Source organism: Synchytrium microbalum (genome assembly GCF_006535985.1).
Source record: "Synchytrium microbalum strain JEL517 chromosome Unknown SmJEL517_scf0002, whole genome shotgun sequence".
NCBI lineage: Eukaryota > Fungi > Chytridiomycota > Chytridiomycetes > Synchytriales > Synchytriaceae > Synchytrium > Synchytrium microbalum.
In genome coordinates this window covers 930,844-951,222 of record NW_022158351.1, presented here as the reverse complement: position 1 = coordinate 951,222, position 20,379 = coordinate 930,844, and the positions used below count along the sequence as shown (strand labels likewise).

Genomic DNA, 20,379 nt, shown 5'->3' with positions numbered 1-20,379 from the left:
TGGTCTGCTATTACTAGTTAAAGGGTCTGGAGAGGCTTGACGGTTCTGGGATGTTATGGTGGCTACTGAGTCTCGTTGTGTTGTGGAGATGCGGGCAGCACATTGAGACATTCGGTGCTCGGCGTCGAGTTTGCTTATTAACATGTCGATCTGTATAATTGATAGAGGTTTGGGTCAGTGTGGGACGCAAGGTGTTTCCCAACAACAAAAAAAGTACTTGCACACCACAATACCTTGACTCCAACAGGTCTCACAGCGGACAATCTCCTGGGTGCTACCATTACATCATCATCAATTCCATATTTTTCTTTCGTTACAGATCCACGATTGTTTAACGGCGATACATCGAATGGTGAATTTACTGCAGTGATATCTTGAGACACTGCCGCAATACTGTCTCTTGTAACGTCTGGAGCCACTAGCTTGATAACCTCCTCATTTTCCGATTCAGCACGCTCTTTCCATCCGTATTTCAGTATGGGAGCCTTGTACTTGTTACTGGGATGGTCAACATGATGCATCGTAATCGTATGTTTTGTGGTGGTGGTGACTGATTCATCAACTACTTCCAAACTGTCTTCGGAATTAATGATGTATCTGCTACGAGAAAACATCTCAGACACTGTGTCTTCACTTAATTTGATTGTAGCTCTTGCTGATTCTAACTGTGCTCGTGCCTGCATTCGTTTCACCGTGTTTGCTGCTAGAGCTTCAAACGTGACTTCTATATCAGCAGCAGCTGCCTTGGAGTGTATTATCGACGTACTCCATGACGTATTTCGTGAATGTCTACTCGATGTAGATGATCCAGGCAATCTCGGTACAAAAAGTCGTGAAAAGATATTGCTTTTCTTGGTGAGCGTGTTTGAGGCTGAAGCACGGATGTGTTGTTGAGCGGCTGCGATATCGTCTAACTCACGTAATGCTGCGTCAATGCGGTCGATTGCGCATTCACTCTCCATGGCTGGTATTTATTTTACGTGTTTTTTGTTTTTTGAGTGAAGGGTCGAGCATGATTCGATGGTACCATTTGAGCGACGGTGATGACTTAATACATTACGGAGGTAAGAGACGCGTCTTTACACGTCCAATAATTTGAAAAGCAATGTTTTCTAGCTTTTCCCTGGTTCTTTCATGTGACAGCCTCGCTCACCATTCTCCCTCATAAATTCGAAAATTCCAAAGCAACACGACGCAACAAGGAAAAGTCAGCAATGACCATATCAAACATCACTGACAAATTCAAAGAACATCATTATGAGCTGTATGAAAAGGCTACTGAAAAGTCAAAGTTCTTGAATGATTTGGTAACCTTATGACCGAACGACTTTTGTGCGAGATCCTCATGATGCAGATCGATGATGTCTTATAACATTTGTTTTTTATCTTGCAGGCAGGTGGAAAGATCTCTGAAAAATGCTTCCAATACTTTTTGGCTCAAGGTACGTTGTGTCATAGAATGGTTGTAAGGAGTCTCTGAAATTTCGTCTGTTTCATTTCAAGAGTCGTTTGTGTTTTGAAGATCATTGTATTGTGATATTTCAGTGTACTTTAAGTACTTATATTACCCCTTATTTCAATCATATTCAACTATAGACTGTCACTTTGTCATGAAGCAAGTTCAATTTTTGGGCTATATTCTTCGTCTCGTTCCATGCAGTGAAGACTGCAATGAGCATGAATACGACAAGACTGAAGTGAGTGACCATTCATTCAAACTATGGATATGGTTGTTGATTTGCATGTGTTATCTGACACGTGCACTTTTCGCACTTTTGCATTGTAGCGATTGATGGCTGGAATTACGAATGCTATTCATACTACCGTCAAAGATGAAATTCCATTCTGTAAGTGTTGCTTTTGAAAAACGATGCTACTATGCACATCAACATGGCTCGTCACCAGAAACATCATCGATACTCACGTCATCTTTCAACATAGTCAAAGAAGTACTCTCCCAATTTCCTCCCAAAGGACGTCCAAATATGCAATGCGTCTCGTACGCTTCATATTTGCTCTCATTGAATACATTTGAAAAGTGCCTTGTTGCCTGCTGGACCTTTGAACGTGTTTGGTTGGATGCGTGGAAACATGGTAAGCTATCAAGCCAGTTTTAAATCAATTTTCGACACTTTTACCTTTGTTTCTTAGTGTCTCATTTGGCTACAATGTCCAAGAACATGCCGAAAGCCGCGCACGAATGTTTGAAGCACTGGACTCATCAAAGTCTTGTTGAGCATGTTTCGTGGTTGGAGGAAACTGTCAATCACCACGTCAGGCACACGTCCGAGTTTGAAAGGAATGAATGTCAACTGGTCTTTGAACGTGTATTGGAGGCAAGTTCTTACCAACTACGTGCTCTTTGGATTCTCAGGCTAACCTTCAGACGTCATGTTAGTATGAAATTCAATTTTGGGATATGGCCTATGACAATTAAGGTGTAGTCGCAATGCCTCCTTCTTTTTGATCACTTTCTTGTATCTGCACAGTAGCAAAAGATAGAAAACAAAACAAACGATTCGGAGCTGCAAAACGCGTCAAGTTTCGAGATCGTTTATGCTCCAACTCTTATGATCTCGCAGTTCAAAGTTTGATACGTCGTACATTCGAAAGCACAAAAACAGCGTCAGTTGCGGTACCGGTCGCTCGTGCTTCTGATGAGTGGACGGTTAGCGCGGTTGACCACAACAATCTTGTCTGCTCGCCATCGAGTCAATATTGACAGTCCTCGTGCTAGAGTGGTTCTTTCACAAACGTTGTTGAACATGAAAACGTTTAAGACAATAGGTAAGCTCATCCAACAAATAATATTCACTGTAGCACTCACACATGCAATATTATTAGCTCCTGCTGATGCTGAGAAGCCACTCTTCAAGCATCAATCGAAAATACCATTTCTACCCGTTCCCGAGCTCTCATCAACGCTGAAAAAGTATCTAAGATCCGTCAGAGCTATAGCAAATGATGAAGAATATGCCAATACAGTTAAAGCCGTCGAAACGTTCCGTCAACCAGGAGGCATGGGTGATAAATTGCAAGCACGCTTACAGGAACGTGCTGCTACACACTTGACGGACTGGAGCGAAGCCATTATAGTAGCAGACAAGGATATAAATGGAATAGGCAAACCAGCCAAAAGCAAGACTAGCTGGCTGTACGATTGGTGGAGAGTTCACGGCTACATGGGTAACGTGCGAAAGTTACACTTTCGTGACGAAATATCTAACATTGCTCATATATTTTAGCATATCGAGATCCAGTAATTATATACGTGTCGCCATTCTTTGTTCTAAGTGATGTACCTCGTTTGGTCAACAAACCTGCTAGAAGAGCTGCAGAAACGATTCAAGCAACACTACGATTTCGCAAGTTGATAAATACTGGCATGCTAGAAACGGAAATGGTCAAAACGTCGCCTCTCAGCATGGATCCTTATATGTGGATGTTTAATTCTTGCAGAATACCTGTTATACCGAGCGACATGACTCGAGTGACAGATCCAGCTATACATAATCATATCATTGTTGTTCGTCAAGGTCGTTTCTTTCGGCTGGACTTGCCTAGTAGCATCTCTACAGAACAAATCGAAGGGTAATATGTTGCTGAAATTAGTTACTTTATCACTCCCTATAAGTCTCAATCTGCTCATTAGACAATTGCTAAAGATTTACGAAATGGCGGATAAATCAAAGGCGGATGTTCCCGTTGGTATTTTGACATCTGATAATCGTGATAATTGGACAAAGGTATAGCGAGAAGATTCTTGAAAATTCACGTTTAAATGAACAAGCACTGACGCCGTACTTCCTTTATTCAGGCTCGAACGGATCTACTCAACGCCTCCATCAAAAATCAAGCATCGATAGAAGATATCGAAACTGCTGCTTTCCTAGTTAGTTTAGAAGCAGAAACTCCTTCTAATATTTACGAAGTAGGTCGTTGGTCGTGTAGAACGATTTCCAATGCTTTATTGACCTTTTTTGCAACCTAGTCGATTCGAGGCGTTTGGCACGGTGATGGCAAGAACAGGTGGTTTGATATTCCAATACAATGGGTCGTTTTTGACTCAGGTCGACTTGGATTGCTGATGGAGCATTCGATGCTTGATGGTATGCCAACGAGTACTATGACTGAGTATATCTGTGAACGGTAGGGTCGCGAAAAGAAGCTATTTCTTCGTTTGTCTACGGACATACCAACACTTTGGTTTCTTACAAAGGATGGTAAAGAACGATTTAGACCATGGCGTGTCTCGAGAGCCACATCAAGCATCGAAGCTACCGCCGCCCAAACACCTTGAATTCGACATCACCCCGTCCCTTCAACAACACATCAACACCGCCCAAACCAACTTTGACAAGCTCATATCAACACATACATTCCGACAAGTCCTTTTTTCCGAATACGGTCGAGACCACATCAAAAAGATGGGAGTGCCACCAGATGCATATGCACAATTGGCTATGCAGTTAGCATACTACAAGACTCATGGCAAATGTCGTGGAACGTATGAATCAGTACAGACCCGCCAATTCCAATATGGAAGAACAGAAACATGTCGTAGTTGTTCTGTTGATTCTGCTAATTGGTGTAAAGCTATGAGTGATGCTAGTGTCGACGTGAATGTGAAATCAGAGTTGGGGAGGCTGGCTGCCAAAACGCATCAGACCAATGCTTCTGATGGTGCAATGGCACAAGGACTTGATAGGCATCTTTTCGGTATGAAATACGTTACGGTTTCCCGTGCAATTAGCTGTGTCCTATGATTCCGTTTTTGTGCTTAGTCGAACATATTTGAATAGGTCTAAAATTGTTGGTGGATTCTTCAGAGACGATGCCATCTATATTCAGTGATCCCATGTTTGATGAGACAAGAACATGGTACATGTCCACGTCGACTCTGGATCATCCATACGTGGAGCAGATTGGGTTTGGAGAGGTAAAATACGAGAAGGAAAAGTAACCTAGTGTAAGTTTCAACGATCAGGCACTGACAACCCGAATCTTTTACTATCAGGTAACACCAACCGGCTATGGCATTTGTTATCATGTGAAGCCAAGGGATCTTCGTTTTGGTGTTGGTTGCAAGGCTGAGATGAAACCAGAAGTGTTTGAAGAAAATTTGAAGGCTGCTCTTCGAGAAATGAAAGAAGTGTTTACTGCTAGTGTACCTGCAAATCCCTCACGGTTGTGAACCAGGGTTAAATAATGCATAGTTTGCTTAATACTCTTTTGGTGTTTGTTGAAGAGTGTTTTATAGATCAATCGGGATAAAATTACAAAAGAAGAGAGTTGTTATGCTATACAAAATACGACTATACGAGCAAAACGGAGTTTATACATCCATCACTAGAAAGAGAGAGGGTTGGTTGCTGAAAGAGAGGATGAAGCCAGAAAAACACCGGCCAGACTCGTCGAATGCGAGCAGACACTCACTTTTCAGGATTGTTTGTAACTTGAGCATATTTCCCCCAGACAACTTTACCACTCTGAGTCACCAATCCCAATTCAGACACATTGACTTCAATCACTGTTCCTTTTGTGATGACACCTAATTGAGTGTATAAAGGTGATTGAGGATTCTTCTTTACGCCCAATATAGGGAGTTGGAAGGTAGTCTTCAATTCAGGATGAGTGACATGAGCCTTCTTGTATCGTAAACCCATGGGTCGAATGAATCGTTCGTATTTAGGTGGTTTACGAGTGAATCCTTCACCCACAAAAGTAGCTTTTGTAATCATTCGCTTCCATTGTTTGGCTAAAGAGAGATGAGTATGGAGGGTTAGTACCACGCGGTTGAGAAATGGGTTTCAGTGTATTGTCGACAGCTAGGTTTTTGACTTGCTCACTTTTACTCTTTCCAGACTTGACAACTCTAAACGTCTCAGCTTCATCGACAGCTCGTACTTTGGGCAGAGGCACGGCCCATTTACCAGCCTTTTCCTTCCTCTTTTGTTTAATCATGTTTGATAAAACTTTTGACCGTTGCTGTTGTTCACGATCCAACAAGAAGGTAGGAATGGCACCCTCTTGTAATGGTTGCTCTGCAGCTTTATTCTTGTTGTTTCGTTCTTCATGCATCTTGATACTAGTGTAGAAATGTTATAAGTTTTACGACCACACCTCTTGTGAAAGTAGCTTACGTCTTCTTCATTTGGATCTTCTCTACGAATCTCTTTCGGTTGAAGATCTTGGCCTTTAGACCATGAAGGTTTTGAGCCTTGTCTGAACGATCACGGACAGCTCGAGCTTCACGCTTTCGCCTTTAAGAAAAAAAGTGTTTGATGTGAGAAATGTTGTCAATGATAACCAGACAACCAAGGGAACGAGACGGTGGTTGATCTAATATTTGTACATACTTTCGCTCGTCGTAATCCAATCGTCTACCATGCTTTTTGATGGATTCTTCAATGTGCTCGTTTTGAGGCTAGACCCAGAAGAAAAAAAGTTAGCTCGATTGATTGAAGAGGGAAACACCGAGTCAACAAGCGAGATTAGCGGGTATTGTAATGCATTCTTACCATGGCTGCTACTCCTCAAACGTAACAGAAGGTTGTTTCGGAAGGTCAAGCTGAACGAACGATTCTACAAAATCGACCAGGACGATGGTTGTAAGGAGTTTGACAGCCGACACGCGTCGGACTTTTTTTAAGGGCTACTAAACCTTCTCACCATGTGATCTTGACTCTGCATGCTTTGAAAGAAGAACTTTGGACAGTGCCTCGATAAGCTTACAGGTTTTGTTTTGTCGGATTTTGGTGTGCATTTGTGTCTTTTTTGAAGGGAAAGGAACTTTGTAATCTATCCTCGAACTATATGGAATGAACAGTCATACAAGAACATCGTGCTTCTCACCCACAACGATTATGAACACTTAAGTCATGTATTGTGTATATGGGCTAACAAGATGCAAATGACATTTACTCCAACGTGTCTAATCAACCACGTCGACCACGAAACCATGATTTTGACCTCCCGCGGTTCTGTGCATCAATGAGCTTTTCAATTACCTCCTCCATATGATGCACCCGTTGTTCCAATACATCCACTTTACTCTGCAATTCCACAACATCAGCACTACCACTATTACTTGATGGTATCGGAGGGGTTATTGTTCCAGATGGTGGTGTCCTTGGCAATGTCTTGAATTCAGGGAGTTTGGGCGTTGTTGGCGGTGTCGCAACACCCGTGACAGCTGAAGCAGCAGTTATAGGTGCTTCCGAACCAGAGGGAGCAACACCAGGTGTTGTTTCCACGGGAGACGCTAAAGTCGGTGTCTTGTCAATCGCTCGTCCAACTTCTTTGGCGAGTGAATCCATCACTTCATTCCATTTTGCATCAGTTGATAATTGGTCTGGCCCGATATACGTGTCTGATGTGAGAGAAGGTAGAGTTAAGAACGAGAAGGTCAACTTCAGCATCTTGACGACACGACATACACAAGAGTCCAGCCGTTATAAGTGCGGACCATGTGAAGGGACCATCTTCCAATCTGACTGGTATAATCTTCTTTCCCGTCCTGACTTGATCTGCAGCGAAAGCCAGCTCTCGCTTGCAATTTGGTGATGCCTACAGGGTCAAAAAAGATCAGAAACTTGTGGATCAGTTTGTTTGCCTGCAGTTCAATACCTCGTAGGCAGCAGTTAAACACGGTATCACTACTCGAGCACCCAAAACGGCTTCCGCCATTTTAGCATACACGTCCCCAGCCATCTAATAACAATACTTCAAATCGTAAGACTATATTGGTTGTCGTAAACACTAATCAACCACATTCCTGATCTAGATCCAGCCACACTGTAAATCCTCGGGCGGCAAGGGCCTCCATGATCTTAATGACTGTTGATTGATGATTCCAGTTATACGACAACATGACATCAAACGATTTTATGGCTTTATTCTTGTCAGCCATTCGAGCTTGGACTGCCGCCAATAGCGGATCATCCGGATTGAAACCAAGCTGTTTGAAATTAGCACCCATTTTGTCTAGCTTGTCTGCCAGATTCCTTGATTCTGAGTGCAAGCGAACGTGTAAGTGCGTGTGTAAGTGAATGTGAGGCAATAAGTTGGAGGAAGTGGAAAGGAGTGCCCATAATCGTACCAGTATCTTGCTTTTGTTGTGTAAGCTTTTGAAGCCGGTAGATTGATTGATTTAAATTTTGGGTGTCTGTTCGAACTCTCATTTCCGAATTTCTTGCCACCATTCTGCAGGAAATTGAAATTGACAGTTAGTATTTACCGGGTGCATCAAGTTGGAAAGACGGAGAGCTTAGGACCTACTTCATCAAATCCAGCTGTTTCTTGTACATGTCCCTTTGTTTGGGATCAGCCATTGACGACTGACGTTCAATCATCTCCCGTCGTCGATCTTCATTTTGCTGTTCAAAATCCCGTCGTCGTTCCTATTAACCGTGGATTGTGCGGTATGAGCTTGATCGACACGTTCTTGAGTGATGCGAAAGCAGTCTTCAACCGTGTATTGGACGGTGTGAGCTCCATCAACACTAACTGTTGTGATGCAATCGTTGTCGAAGCACACAAGCACATACAATTTCACCCTTTTTGCGGTCTAGCTGGGCCATCGCAGCACGTAAATCATCCATGGAGGTGTCAACATTCATTGTGGCGATCACATCATCATCAAATTCGACGGTGGTTTCACTGTCGTCTCCCATTTTTTTGATTTTCAGTGGTTCAGTGGCGGATGCAGAGAGGTTTGACGGGTTTATGTGACGCTATTGGTATGTAAAGAATGTGAATGCACTCTTCTTTGGTGGCGTTTACTGAAAACTGTGAGCGTGGCCTTTCTGAAATTGTGAGTGTGGCAGAGCAGTTGGAAAAGACGAGACGGGCTATGTACAAAGCAAGACGGGGTTAGAAGGTCTCGAACGTTATGAATTGCTCTGCGATCCAACAAAAAAGTGGTAGTCCGTGCTGTCAGGGCCTCTTGATCGACGTGTGTATTCTGCGCAATGCACTTGAGTTTCGCGAAACACTGATATTCGAGCACCCAATCTAGTTCAAAATCAAATGAAATGTTATATAATCTTTGTATACGCGTCCTTCAACTTGCAATGCGTCGCTCGTCACAGTGTCACAACTCGACAAACGTTTAAATCCGATAGCCCAATAGAATCACAGTCAAGATGGAAGGAACAGACGAAACAATAAGAGGCAAGTGTTATCTGTTACATCAGCATGTGGCCGTCGTGTTTGCGCTCTTCAGTTTGTCATGTCTGCGCAAAGAACTACTCGCAACAAAATACTGACGTTTTCAATTGTTAGTTGCCGTCAGAATCAGGCCTCCAAATGGTAGCGAAGTACCTTCCTCCACTGCATTTGAATGTGATCGAGATGGAAGACAAGCAATCATCGCTGGTGACAAGAGATGGGAATTTGACCATGTCTTTCCTCAAGAATGCAATCAGCAAGCTGTCTTTGATGAAGCCGTCTCAAAGGTCGTGGAATCTGCGCTATGTGGCTTTAGTGGCACTATATTCGCTTACGGTGCTACTTCTTCTGGAAAGACACATACAATACTCGGTGCTGACTTGCCTTCTGAAGATGATCCAACAAGTTGAGTCTTTGCTGTGTTTAAACATGTATGTGAACAAGTCTTACAATTATGCATGTAGCTGCTTTGTCTGAACGAGCCGGAATCCTTCCTCGTATATGCAACATGTTGTTTGATGAGCTCAAGGGCAGTGATGCTATCATTCAAATGAGCTATTTGGAAATCTACAATGAAGAAATGATGGACTTGATGGCACCACAAACCGCATCTCGAGAATCATTACGTATTCATTCGAACGCTGAAGGATCTGGTGTCAAAGTGCTAGGATTAAGTGCACAAGACTTCCACAACAGCACCGATTTACTAAAAACTATAATCCGTTGTGCTGAAGCACGAAAGACTTCAGAAACTCTCCTCAATCAACGATCCAGTCGATCTCATACTATATGCATGTTGGATATTAAGGAGAAACTCGCAAACCGACAAGACTACCTTTGTCGCGGCAGATTAACAATTGTTGATCTAGCTGGCTCTGAGAATATAGAGCGATCTGGTGTAGTAGGTGGCAGTATCAAAGAAGCTGGAAATATTAATGTCAGTCTGTTGGCGTTGGGCCGGGTTATTAACGCTCTGAATGATGGATCCGCTCATGGCAAGTCTCCTTTGCTATTTGTTCACTACCTCGCTGTCAATCTAACCTTTAGCAAGTAGTTCCGTATCGAGATTCCAAGTTGACTCGGCTTTTGCAAGACAGCATCGGTGGTCAGGCAAGGACGTTGATGGTAGCCACTCTCTCTCCTCTCACTGATTTCGAAAGCTACAATACATTGACGTATGCTTCAAGTGTGAGAAAAATTCGAAATCGTCCAGTGGTGGATTCCGAGTACATTAGAGTTAGTGTGCTGCGTTGGTATGTGTGCAACTGAGACGTTCCTGAAGCCTATTTTCAACTAGGCTGTGATGAGTCAAAACGAGGCAGAGATGGCCAGTCTACAACAAAAGTTGGAGTCCCTAACACGTCAAGTGGATACCTACCAGCATTTGCAGCCCAAGTTGGGTAAGTTGTCAACAAGACATTGTGCACTTCGAGCCGTTCTTCTTCTTCTTGTCTAATCGTCGTTCCTGATTTAGCTGAAATGAGAGCCGCCAATGCTTCAAACAAACTGGTCATGCAAGAGTGGAAGGCGAAGATCGAACAGCAATGTCAAGGTAACAGCGGATTGACCTTGAAATCTCAACTGTGCCGCTAACCGATCACCTCAACAAAGCAATCGCTCAAGAAAAGCAAGACATGCTAAACAAAATACATCATGAGATATCAACTTTGGGCGAAATAACCAAGGACGCTTTGACGGAACTCGGACAGGTAATTTTTACACGTGTCATCCTTTTTTTCCCCCACATAATCTCATTCTCGCTTCTTGTAGAGTATTGAGACTACGACAGTAGCCAATAGTGAAGCTGCTGTAGAGTCAATCCATACCTCAAGTGCTTCACATGTCGAGACTTTTACACGGCAACTATCGGAATTGACATTCAAATTTGCACAAGAGCAGTCCGATTTGATTCAAAAGCATTTTGAACGCCAGTCTAACATACTTGTCGCGGCTGGTACATCAAGAAGAAGTTTAGCGATAATGGACTTCCACAATCTCATTTACTCCTGTCTGTAGTGTCCGAGCAATCCAAGATTGCCGTGAGACAAATCAAGAGCACAACGGACACAGCAACTACGGCTTCCAAGAAGGAGACTTCTGCCCGTGTTACCGCTATTCTAGCCAGCATCGATCAAGTGCAGACCCGGCTTGAAGAAAAGATTGAACACAGCTTTACTGCTTTCTTGGCTCGAATGGAAGGGTTGCAACGTGAAGAAGTCAAGTTGAAGGTACGCCTGTCGATTTCCAGATATTGAGGATGAACTAGTCTGACGTACTCTGTACTGGACGCAGCTTGTCGACACGTCATTGCTGGAAAATCCACTTTTATGGCAATCTCCGACGAGAACGTGAGTTTAAATGGCTCCATTCTCGACACACTAACTGCAGACTGATGCTTGATCTCGATATAGGACGAAAACACTCCCACCCCCCTCAAGATCTGCCTCGAAACCTACTACGCCCAGGAGTGTAGTTCGTACCCTGCAGTATCCGGCCAAGACTCCATCACGTCTGGCAATACATGCGGGTGCATTGAGAGAAGATCTAGGAGGAATGGTTGGAAGTGCATCAGAATCTCCGAGTAAAACAGTTGGAAAACGAAAAGAAGCCATTGAAGCTCCGCAGAGTTCACGAGCTCAAAAACGCATGTGCTAAGTTACGAGAATTGGTAGAATGTACATAAGTTAGTTGTCAGTTTGAAAATATCACGTTCGTTAATTCGCCAGAGCTGCACAGCTGTTTTGACTTGGTTTGGTCCAGCAGTCACTGTTTTTCTCCAACAATTTCGTTTCAACATTCGTTCTAGACTGAGCAGAGTGGATTGGGGGAGATAGGGCCAGCTTTACATATTCAACATCATAATTCCAAAATGGACTCTGATAGCGAGGATGACGTTCCCCTCTCTCATCACCGCAAACGAGCCTCGACAAGTAAAACCGAAGCTACAGCAGCTCGAAAACGACTCAAAGCCCCAAAGCTCAAGAACGATGACTCCGAAAATGATGCTGAAATGATGTATGATACTCCACCAGCGTCGAAAACGGCATCTCCCTCAGCTGTTTCTCAATTGGTAAATTGTCATCAAACTATTGCACACGGAATTTGATCCTTTCGAGCTTACGCTGATTCCCGTATATTAGACTCGTAGATCTTCGACTCGCAGGGCCTCAACCACACGATCTGCATCTGCCACCCCCTCGGCATCATCGTCCACGTCAAAAAAGCCCCCAGCTTCGAAAAGCTCAAAGTTAGGCAAGCCTGCTTCTTCACCCGACAAGGCCATCCTTATAAGTGAAGACGAAGAAGAACAGCAGTATTCGTCGGATGGTTCCGCTAGTGAGTTTGAAATGGAGGACAAGGAATCTGAACCTGAAGAAGAGGATGATGACGATGAGGATGATTTCCAGGCTCCAAAAACGACGAATGCTGGAGTCAATCGATCGATGTCTGGATCTAAAAGAAATTATAGTAGCAAGAACGCTGGATTTGTTGTTGATGATGATGCTGACGTGGAAGAAGAAGATGACAATGACGTGGACGAAGACGATGACGATGACGTGGAAATAGTAGTCTCGAACCCTAAATCTAAATCAACGAGACCAGTACCTGCTAAAGATGTTAAAGGAAAGCAGCCAGCTGTAGATGTTAAAGGAAAGAAGCCCGCACTACCTCGCAAGCGTCGTATTGTTCGTGAATCTAGTGATGATGAATCACTGTCCGAACACAGTGATAGTGGTGATGATGAAGTAGTAGCTGCTAACGCTCCTGTTGCCGCTGCTGCGCCGGAAGCAGCCGCCGAGGCAGAACAGCCGGTTGCACGAAGACGACGTCGGCCAGCTGCTCCTCGTCGACCTGTATACAGAAACCCGATGAAGGGAGTCTATAAGATACATCCGCATCTTGAAACTGTTTGGAACGAACTACGAGAAAATGTCAAGCCAGTTACACCTGAGATGATTGATCAGCCTGAAGAGATTACAGTTAAATTGTTGCCTTTTCAACGTGAGGGTGTTCATTGGTTGCAAGCACAGGAAGAGTCCAATGTAGGTGGTTTAATCCTTACTCAAAATGTGGTATTGATATTGACTTGTTTTTTGATTAGTTCCATGGTGGTATTCTAGCTGACGAGATGGGGATGGGGAAGACTATTCAAGTAAGATTGTGTTGCATTCGATAGGGTGGATTTTTCTTGATTCTTCCTGATTTTTTCATCGTTTCAGATGATATCGCTGCTCGTAACCAGACGTGATGTTAAGCCGAATCTTATCATCTGTCCCACTGTGTAAGTTCAACTTCCTTCATCTCTCGAAACCCTATGTCTCCTCCTGAAGAGGGGGTCTCACCAGCTCCTCCGTGATTTAGTGCTCTTTTACAATGGTATGCAGAGTTTCAGGAACGAACTGTACCCGATCTCTTGAAGGTAAACAATGAAACACCGAAAGCATGGGCAAAAGTATGGCAGCTCACCCGCAAGATATATCTTCTCTCGCCACTAGGTGCTCGTCTTTCATGGAGCCAATCGAATCACCAAAACTGCAGAGCTCGAGGCTTTCGATGTCGTATTGACAACTTACTCGATCATTGAATCTGGACATCGTAAGCAGCACTATGGATTCAAACGACAAGGACAGCTTGTCAAGGAAAAGTCGATCCTTCACAAGATTACTTGGGGTCGTGTCATTCTGGTATGACCTTCCTTTATCTTCGCCAGTTTTTGGTGTTCAACAATATTTGGCCCTTCATCATGGCAGGATGAAGCTCATGCAATCAAAGATCGCTCAAGTTCAACTGCCCGTGCTGTCTTTGCTCTTGACACGACTCGTCGATGGTCTATGACGGGCACTCCTTTGCAAAATAGAGTTGGGGAGCTCTATTCGCTCATTCGGTTCTTGGATGCAAAGCCATTCTCAATGTACTACTGCAAAGACTGCCCCTGCCAGCTCAAGACTTGGTCGTTTCAAAATAGCTCGAGATGTGGTATGTGTTTGTGCCAAAAAAACACGTTTTGGAGCCAAAAAATTGATTACCTTCCAATCCCATCTTTGCTTCAGAGTGTGGCCATACGTCGCATCGACATTTTTGTTGGTGGAATGCAGAAATTTTGAAACCCATCCAAGCTTTCGGATCAGCTGGAGAGGGTAGAGACGCTTTTGGGAAGCTTGGATTGTTGCTTGATCGCATCATGATCCGACGAACTAAGGTTGAGAAAGCTGATGATCTTGGATTGCCTCCACGTATCGTATCTATTCGACGCGATGTATTCAATGAAGCTGAAGAAGAGCTTTATGAGTCTTTGTACACGGACTCACAGACGACGTTCTCTACATATGTCAGATCTGGGACTGTACTCAACAACTATGGTGCGTTGTCAACTCCATTTTCTCGTTGAAAACGACTTACAGACTACATTCTGCACATCTAGCTTCGATTTTCTCGTTACTCAGCCGTATGAGATTAGCTGTAAATCATCCTGATTTGGTCCTTACCAAGCTCCAAGGAGCGAATTCTTCGAACCCTGAAAGTCTGGTTTGTGGAATTTGTAGTGAGGTTGCTGAAGACGCTATCGTTTCTAAATGCAAGCATGTAAGTTGCGAGCTTCAATACAACGTTCGATCCTTTAGTCTAACTCACGTTAATGCTTTGAATGTAGATATTCTGTCGAGAAGATATCAAACAGTACATAGAAAGTGCTCCGGATGATGAACATCCTCGCTGCCCTGTATGCTCTCAACATGTGACGATTGACTTGTCGCAACCAACCATTGAGCCAAAGGAAGAAAGTCGTGGATCTTCTGGTTCTGGAGGCCTGTTCAAGACTAGTATCGTCAACAAGATTGATTTGTCTCGTTGGAGAAGCTCTACCAAGATCGAAGGTAAACTGCTCCCTCTGTTTACTGATATCTAAAAGCTTGAGACTAATGCTCGCCCTTGATAGCTCTTGTTGAAGAACTTACCAAATTACGCTCGGAGGACCATACTTCTAAAAGCATTGTGTTTTCTCAGTTTGTGTCTTTCTTGGACCTCATTCAATGGCGTCTCTCCCGAGGTATAGTACTTCATATTCGGATCAGGGCGCAAACATCGATAAAAATCCCGTTCTGTCTTTGCAGGTGGATTTTCAGCAGTAAAGCTCGATGGACGCATGGGACCTGAGGCACGCGCCTCAGTCATCCGAAGTTTCATGACGAATCCTGAAATCACCGTCTTTCTTGTCTCTCTCAAAGCTGGAGGCGTGGCATTGAACTTGACTGAAGCTTCGAATGTATTTATAATGGATCCCTGGTGGAATCCTTCGGTATGTCGAGTCTGACGCTATATATGTTGCTATTCATGTTGACCCTACTCTCATTCTGCAGGTTGAAGATCAAGCTTTTGATCGCATTCATAGGTGAGTATCAGCCGGTGCACTGAACTTGATCTTCCCCGAGAATGCCAGAACAGGATTCTTACATCTTTCACAACAGATTGGGGCAGGTACGCCCAATCAAAATCACTCGACTGATTATCGAGAACTCTATAGAGAGTCGTATCATACAATTGCAAGAGAAGAAGGCGGCTCTTTTCCAGTCTGCCATAGGCAAGGATATGGACGCGCTGGCGAAACTCTCTGAAGAAGACTTGCAATTTCTGTGAGGCCTGAATCGCTTTTATGCCTGGACTGTGTCGTCGTAGTTTCTCACATGATTCTCATATTTCTTAGGTTTGTACTTTAAGTGTGTTGATATTTGGGAAACGAAATGTATAGTAGAAGTGTGTGTATGTGTGTACTTGACTGAATACCCCTTGAAAATATAATTTCCTCTCGAAACGTCTGAATAGTGGTTACAGTAGTATATATGGTATGATCTACTTCTTGTCGTCAAGTTTAACGCCCTGAGAAAAATCACCGTGTTAGCAAACCCACACGATCTCGAAACTGATGACACATACATAGCTCTGCTTGACGTCTCCACCGTTTTTCTGAATCCATTCCTTTGATGTCTTTTCATCATGTGATTGGGTAATGTGCTTCCTCAGTTCAGCAATATCGACAATCTCGTCTTTATCGGCCTTTGATGCGACACCATTCGACTTGGAGCCCCACCGGGAATTCTTTTCTGATACGTCGTTGACAAAGCTTGGCTAATAGAAAAACAGTGTTATCTCCACGTCTAGAAGCGGCATATTGAGAATAACTAACATCAGAATCCCAATCGTCGTCGTCCTTCTTTTTTGGTTCGGTTTTGGCAGTTCCCGTTTGTTGCGTAGGCTGTGATCTCCACGATTCCATTATTATAGTTGATTTACTACCAGTAGATAGGATTTTGGTTAGCCTAGATGCGTCTTTGGCTTGCTGAATAGTGAAGCGTGATTGTGCGTTTGAAGACCGGGTGATGTGCGTGTTTGTGAGTAGAGTCGCGACCTATTGAAGCTCTGGATGTAAGACTTGCATACCTTGAGCGACGTTCCGGCTGCTAATATGAGTTCTGGCCAATAGTTTGCCGAAAAGCCGGATTTTGGAGTCACATAGCATTTCAACGCTGAAGACCACTGCGACGCGTTCAAGGGCAAAGTCCGCGTCGAAAATGTTACTATCGACTATCGTCTATCGTTTAATGTAAGTAGAAAGGCTCTATTTTAAGCCTCTCCAGCAATATATCCTACATCCTGTTTTCCTTCAACAATTCTATGAGTGGCCGTGAAAGAGTCTGAGGCTTTACAAACTTGGGATGAGGCATTCTGACAGACCTGTTTCGAAGCTTTGGGTGGGCAGCTTGAACACACACTAGACACCATAGTGTCAGCCTCACAGTTTCATTGACTATGGAGACACTGACGAGCTGTTCGCTCCGATATCTGTTGAAGATCGTCGAAATTCGACAGTATTGGAACAATTAGTACGGACGCCGGTCAAGAGGGTTGCTTTGGTGCACTGAGATCTCGGGTGGCATTGGATTTTTGTTGATCAACATCTCGTTTTTTTGACTGACAATCCGTGTTGGCATTCATTCTCCACTCGGTTGAAGACGTGCGTCGTTCGCTTCGCATTTCTTCGGTAGACTGTGTCCGTGAAGTTGCAGAGGCGGTATGCCAACAATTAAGCACTTTTATACGGACGGTCACCTAATCGATCTAACTTCACTTTCACTTTTATTGGGCCTCGAAATACCAGTCAAAAGGCATGTTATGGTGGAAAGGACTGAAATGGTTCGCTGGAAAGGCAATCAGTTCTAATAGCGCTCTGTGTAAAGAGAACATTTGATATAACTGTAAATCAATAACTTCAAATACATCTCGGCGTCTGTCAACCAAGCTGGTTTGTGTGATGAAGACATACCTAATGTGTATGCAATTCTATACAAATTATTAACATGATTAAATATTTCCTACTTCGCATTACCACTACTACCACTAGTCAACTCAGCCATTCGTTTCCGAACACCATCAATCTCCTTCTTCAATTCCTCCAGAGACTCCTTCAACGACGAGGCATCTTCAAACCGCCTCTTCTTTGTCGCATCAGCTATAAACGTTTCTACATTGGCAACCTGTTCCAACAAGACATTCAAACTGCCTTTACAAGACTCGAGTTCAGCCTTCTCAGCACCAGTCAAGACTCGTAATTTCCCTATGGATTCAGGAGCATGACCATTTCCAACGACTTCGTTTATAGATTTAGATGGTAGTTGCGGCTGATCTTTGAATACTTTGGGCATCAATTGAAGAGTATACATGTTGGCTTGTAGATATTGACTGGTTGCCATGTAAATGTTTTGATGTAATCGTGCTGTGGATGATGTTTTTGATGGTAGAGCTTTGGCTTTTTTACCCAATGCATCCAACTGTGAAAAGTAGTCGAGCAGATTCTTGCGATATCGAAGCGCCAGTTGATAATCACGGTCTTCGACTGCCACTTTTCGTCCTCTAAACATCAAGAAAGCAAAGAGATTAAAGTCCCGATGAATGGGTTCCGTAGACAAGCATGTCCTTACACCATATTAACCACCAGAGTATTGAACTTGGGAAGCAGCTCTTCAATAAAGTTTCGATACCGAGCAACAGCCTGTTGTCAAAGGAATCGAGTCAACGGACACGATCACGTCCTCACCTTTACCAAGTAATCATACCTGACATATTTTCATAACCGCTGGTTGATTCGCAGCTTCTAGAATCTGCTCTCTCCTCCTATTGAAAGCATGCGCAGAGTTAAATAAAAAATTTACCGTGCTCCATCAATCATTCAGTACCTGAAAACTAGCCTCCTACAATCTCTACACACACGAACTTCACCAACCACTTGATCTTTATCATCGTCATCATCACCACCACTACTTATGGAAGGGGTTGATGGTCGTTGTTGTGATGGTTGTGGAGTACTACTTGATGTCGAAGGAGTAGGTATAGGTGGACCAGCCATGGATTCGTATAGTTGGACAATGCTGCTACACGACTCCTGTCCACAAATGACTCGTCCACATAAACGACAATGATGACGTCGCATGTTTAAGGGATTGAAGGTAGATCTTGAAGGCCAAAAGAACGTGGACAGTTATGATCTGTGAATTGCAAATCAGCCAGTACACAAAATCCATACCCGCAGAGAGGACAATTTAGAACCGATCGATCGTCTTGCCATGCGACCACCATTTGTTCCATGGCTGAAAAAATTGTTAAAGGCTGTAAATGTGTGTGCCACAGATGACGATTCGAATCACTTCACTTACATTTCGTATTCCGTAATGATCTAGCAAGCGCCTTGGCACCTGTTGAATTGGCCCCTTCCGAATACATTCGAACGAGCTAAGGTTGGCAACAAAACAAAAACACAAAATCAGCCCGGAAATACTTTGCTACCACAAGGTCGATAAGCATCACACACCTTCTCCAATCTCTTTTCTAGCTTGTTGACATCCAAATTAATCTTATCCACACGCCCCCTCCTCGCATTGATAAACAGATTCGTCCGATTCCGCAATGTACCAATAGGTTCTATATACCCCTCCCGACCTTTATAACAAGTCTCACACACCCTACACCACACCCCATTCACAGCATCATGTCTCGCGTCGTGCGGAGCCAGTTTCATTTGGTAGTTTGCATGAGTATCGCAATAAATCTTGCCACATTTCCGACAATGGTGTTTACGAGTGGTTTCAAATGGTGCATTGTTGTGTAGTGCTTTTTTACATGTTGGGAAGGAGCATGTATCATATGGCCCCTCTCTTTGCCAGTGGTCTTTTGTGACGGTGATTTCAGATGTTGATTCGGGAGATGTGACTTGTACTGAGGATGCTATGGCTGCTGTAAATGCACCACTGTTATGATTTGATGATGACGATGAGGCGCCTGGATTGCCAGCAATGGGAAGACCAAATGTTTGTACGACTGATGATATGTTTTGATTCAGTTCCAGATTATTTTGTTGTGAGACTCCAACGGCGGCGGCGACAGGTGGTGGTAGTAGAGAGTTGAAATTTATGTTTAGATTTGAGACTGATTTTGATAATGGTACCGCAGCAGCAGCTGAGAATTGCGTGGACAATTTCTCTAATGGGTTTAGTATTTGACGTTGCGTTTTTCTAAACCAGGCTGCGATGGCTGCAGCCGGGCTGGAAAGTGTGGTGTAAACATAGGATAAACAAAAAGGTATTAGAAACAAACGCGCTCACTCATCGTCATAGTGTGAATCGTCTAAATGCTGATTCAATTGGGCCAACGACACCATCACATCATCTGTTGGGGAACGAGTTTGAGTGAGTTTGCATACATGGCTTCAACATATTCACCCAGCAAGTGTACATAACGTACTACAAATGGGACAAACAAAGATCTCTGTCTGAGGCATCGCAATGGCTACATCCTTTTCCGACGACACTGGTATGGGAGTAGTTGATCGAGAATTGATGCTGGACTGGTAGAATCTGTCCGGTGACGAAGCCAATTGGGAGGAAGCGAACGAGTGGTTTGAGCGGATGGAAGAAGTGGAGATATTCCTTTGATGTGGCGGGGAAGTGACATCATTAGGTCTCCGAGGTAGTGGTGGTGATAGCAAACTTGAATTCGGCTGACTGCCAGTTGATGTCGATAATGGTGGAAGTGAAGAGAATGATTCTCCACGAGATCGTCGCTCCATTGTGATATCTTTGTAAAATAAAGAATAAATTAGTACTATTTCCGGTGCTTGTCCTTCCATGCACATTTGCAATTCGCAAAACATTCACACTTTTG

General features: G+C 43.7%; 6 protein-coding genes across 6 annotated transcripts; 3 read left to right on the top strand and 3 right to left on the bottom strand.

Annotated features, from left to right (window-relative positions):
- Nucleotides 1-1,214: 1,214 nt before the first annotated feature.
- SmJEL517_g00675 (uncharacterized protein) lies at nucleotides 1,215-5,194 on the top strand (the record flags this gene model as incomplete). Its single annotated transcript, XM_031166604.1, has 12 exons — nucleotides 1,215-1,307; nucleotides 1,394-1,442; nucleotides 1,597-1,697; nucleotides 1,787-1,847; nucleotides 2,845-3,186; nucleotides 3,246-3,591; nucleotides 3,653-3,746; nucleotides 3,818-3,931; nucleotides 3,992-4,149; nucleotides 4,220-4,719; nucleotides 4,803-4,939; nucleotides 5,018-5,194. The coding sequence occupies 12 exons, from the start codon at nucleotides 1,215-1,217 to the stop codon at nucleotides 5,192-5,194; spliced, it is 2,172 nt and encodes a 723-aa protein (XP_031027482.1).
- A 238-nt stretch (nucleotides 5,195-5,432) lies between these two features.
- Nucleotides 5,433-8,675, bottom strand: SmJEL517_g00674 (uncharacterized protein; the record flags this gene model as incomplete). Its single annotated transcript, XM_031166603.1, has 11 exons — nucleotides 5,433-5,758; nucleotides 5,850-6,088; nucleotides 6,144-6,263; nucleotides 6,360-6,427; nucleotides 7,011-7,372; nucleotides 7,440-7,569; nucleotides 7,630-7,713; nucleotides 7,799-8,013; nucleotides 8,102-8,205; nucleotides 8,281-8,402; nucleotides 8,550-8,675. 11 exons carry the CDS (start codon nucleotides 8,673-8,675, stop codon nucleotides 5,433-5,435), a joined length of 1,896 nt encoding a protein of 631 aa, XP_031027481.1.
- Nucleotides 8,676-9,146: 471 nt separating this feature from the next.
- Nucleotides 9,147-11,826, top strand: SmJEL517_g00673 (uncharacterized protein; the record flags this gene model as incomplete). Its single annotated transcript, XM_031166602.1, has 11 exons — nucleotides 9,147-9,225; nucleotides 9,286-9,576; nucleotides 9,636-10,132; nucleotides 10,219-10,407; nucleotides 10,469-10,571; nucleotides 10,646-10,723; nucleotides 10,783-10,880; nucleotides 10,942-11,125; nucleotides 11,188-11,399; nucleotides 11,464-11,519; nucleotides 11,583-11,826. 11 exons carry the CDS (start codon nucleotides 9,147-9,149, stop codon nucleotides 11,824-11,826), a joined length of 2,031 nt encoding a protein of 676 aa, XP_031027480.1.
- A 214-nt stretch (nucleotides 11,827-12,040) lies between these two features.
- On the top strand, nucleotides 12,041-15,884 carry SmJEL517_g00672 (uncharacterized protein; the record flags this gene model as incomplete). The annotated part of the gene is made up of 15 exons (XM_031166601.1): nucleotides 12,041-12,241; nucleotides 12,312-13,214; nucleotides 13,274-13,324; nucleotides 13,392-13,453; nucleotides 13,534-13,591; nucleotides 13,668-13,856; nucleotides 13,923-14,148; nucleotides 14,223-14,531; nucleotides 14,594-14,754; nucleotides 14,822-15,044; nucleotides 15,107-15,217; nucleotides 15,282-15,466; nucleotides 15,528-15,559; nucleotides 15,636-15,800; nucleotides 15,872-15,884. The coding sequence occupies 15 exons, from the start codon at nucleotides 12,041-12,043 to the stop codon at nucleotides 15,882-15,884; spliced, it is 2,889 nt and encodes a 962-aa protein (XP_031027479.1).
- A 133-nt stretch (nucleotides 15,885-16,017) lies between these two features.
- On the bottom strand, nucleotides 16,018-16,889 carry SmJEL517_g00671 (uncharacterized protein; the record flags this gene model as incomplete). The annotated part of the gene is made up of 5 exons (XM_031166600.1): nucleotides 16,018-16,044; nucleotides 16,102-16,293; nucleotides 16,352-16,504; nucleotides 16,606-16,701; nucleotides 16,872-16,889. 5 exons carry the CDS (start codon nucleotides 16,887-16,889, stop codon nucleotides 16,018-16,020), a joined length of 486 nt encoding a protein of 161 aa, XP_031027478.1.
- Nucleotides 16,890-17,537: 648 nt separating this feature from the next.
- Nucleotides 17,538-20,284, bottom strand: SmJEL517_g00670 (uncharacterized protein; the record flags this gene model as incomplete). The annotated part of the gene is made up of 9 exons (XM_031166599.1): nucleotides 17,538-18,075; nucleotides 18,144-18,214; nucleotides 18,279-18,336; nucleotides 18,399-18,674; nucleotides 18,746-18,809; nucleotides 18,876-18,951; nucleotides 19,031-19,760; nucleotides 19,821-19,884; nucleotides 19,960-20,284. 9 exons carry the CDS (start codon nucleotides 20,282-20,284, stop codon nucleotides 17,538-17,540), a joined length of 2,202 nt encoding a protein of 733 aa, XP_031027477.1.
- Between the last annotated feature and the right edge of the window lie 95 nt (nucleotides 20,285-20,379).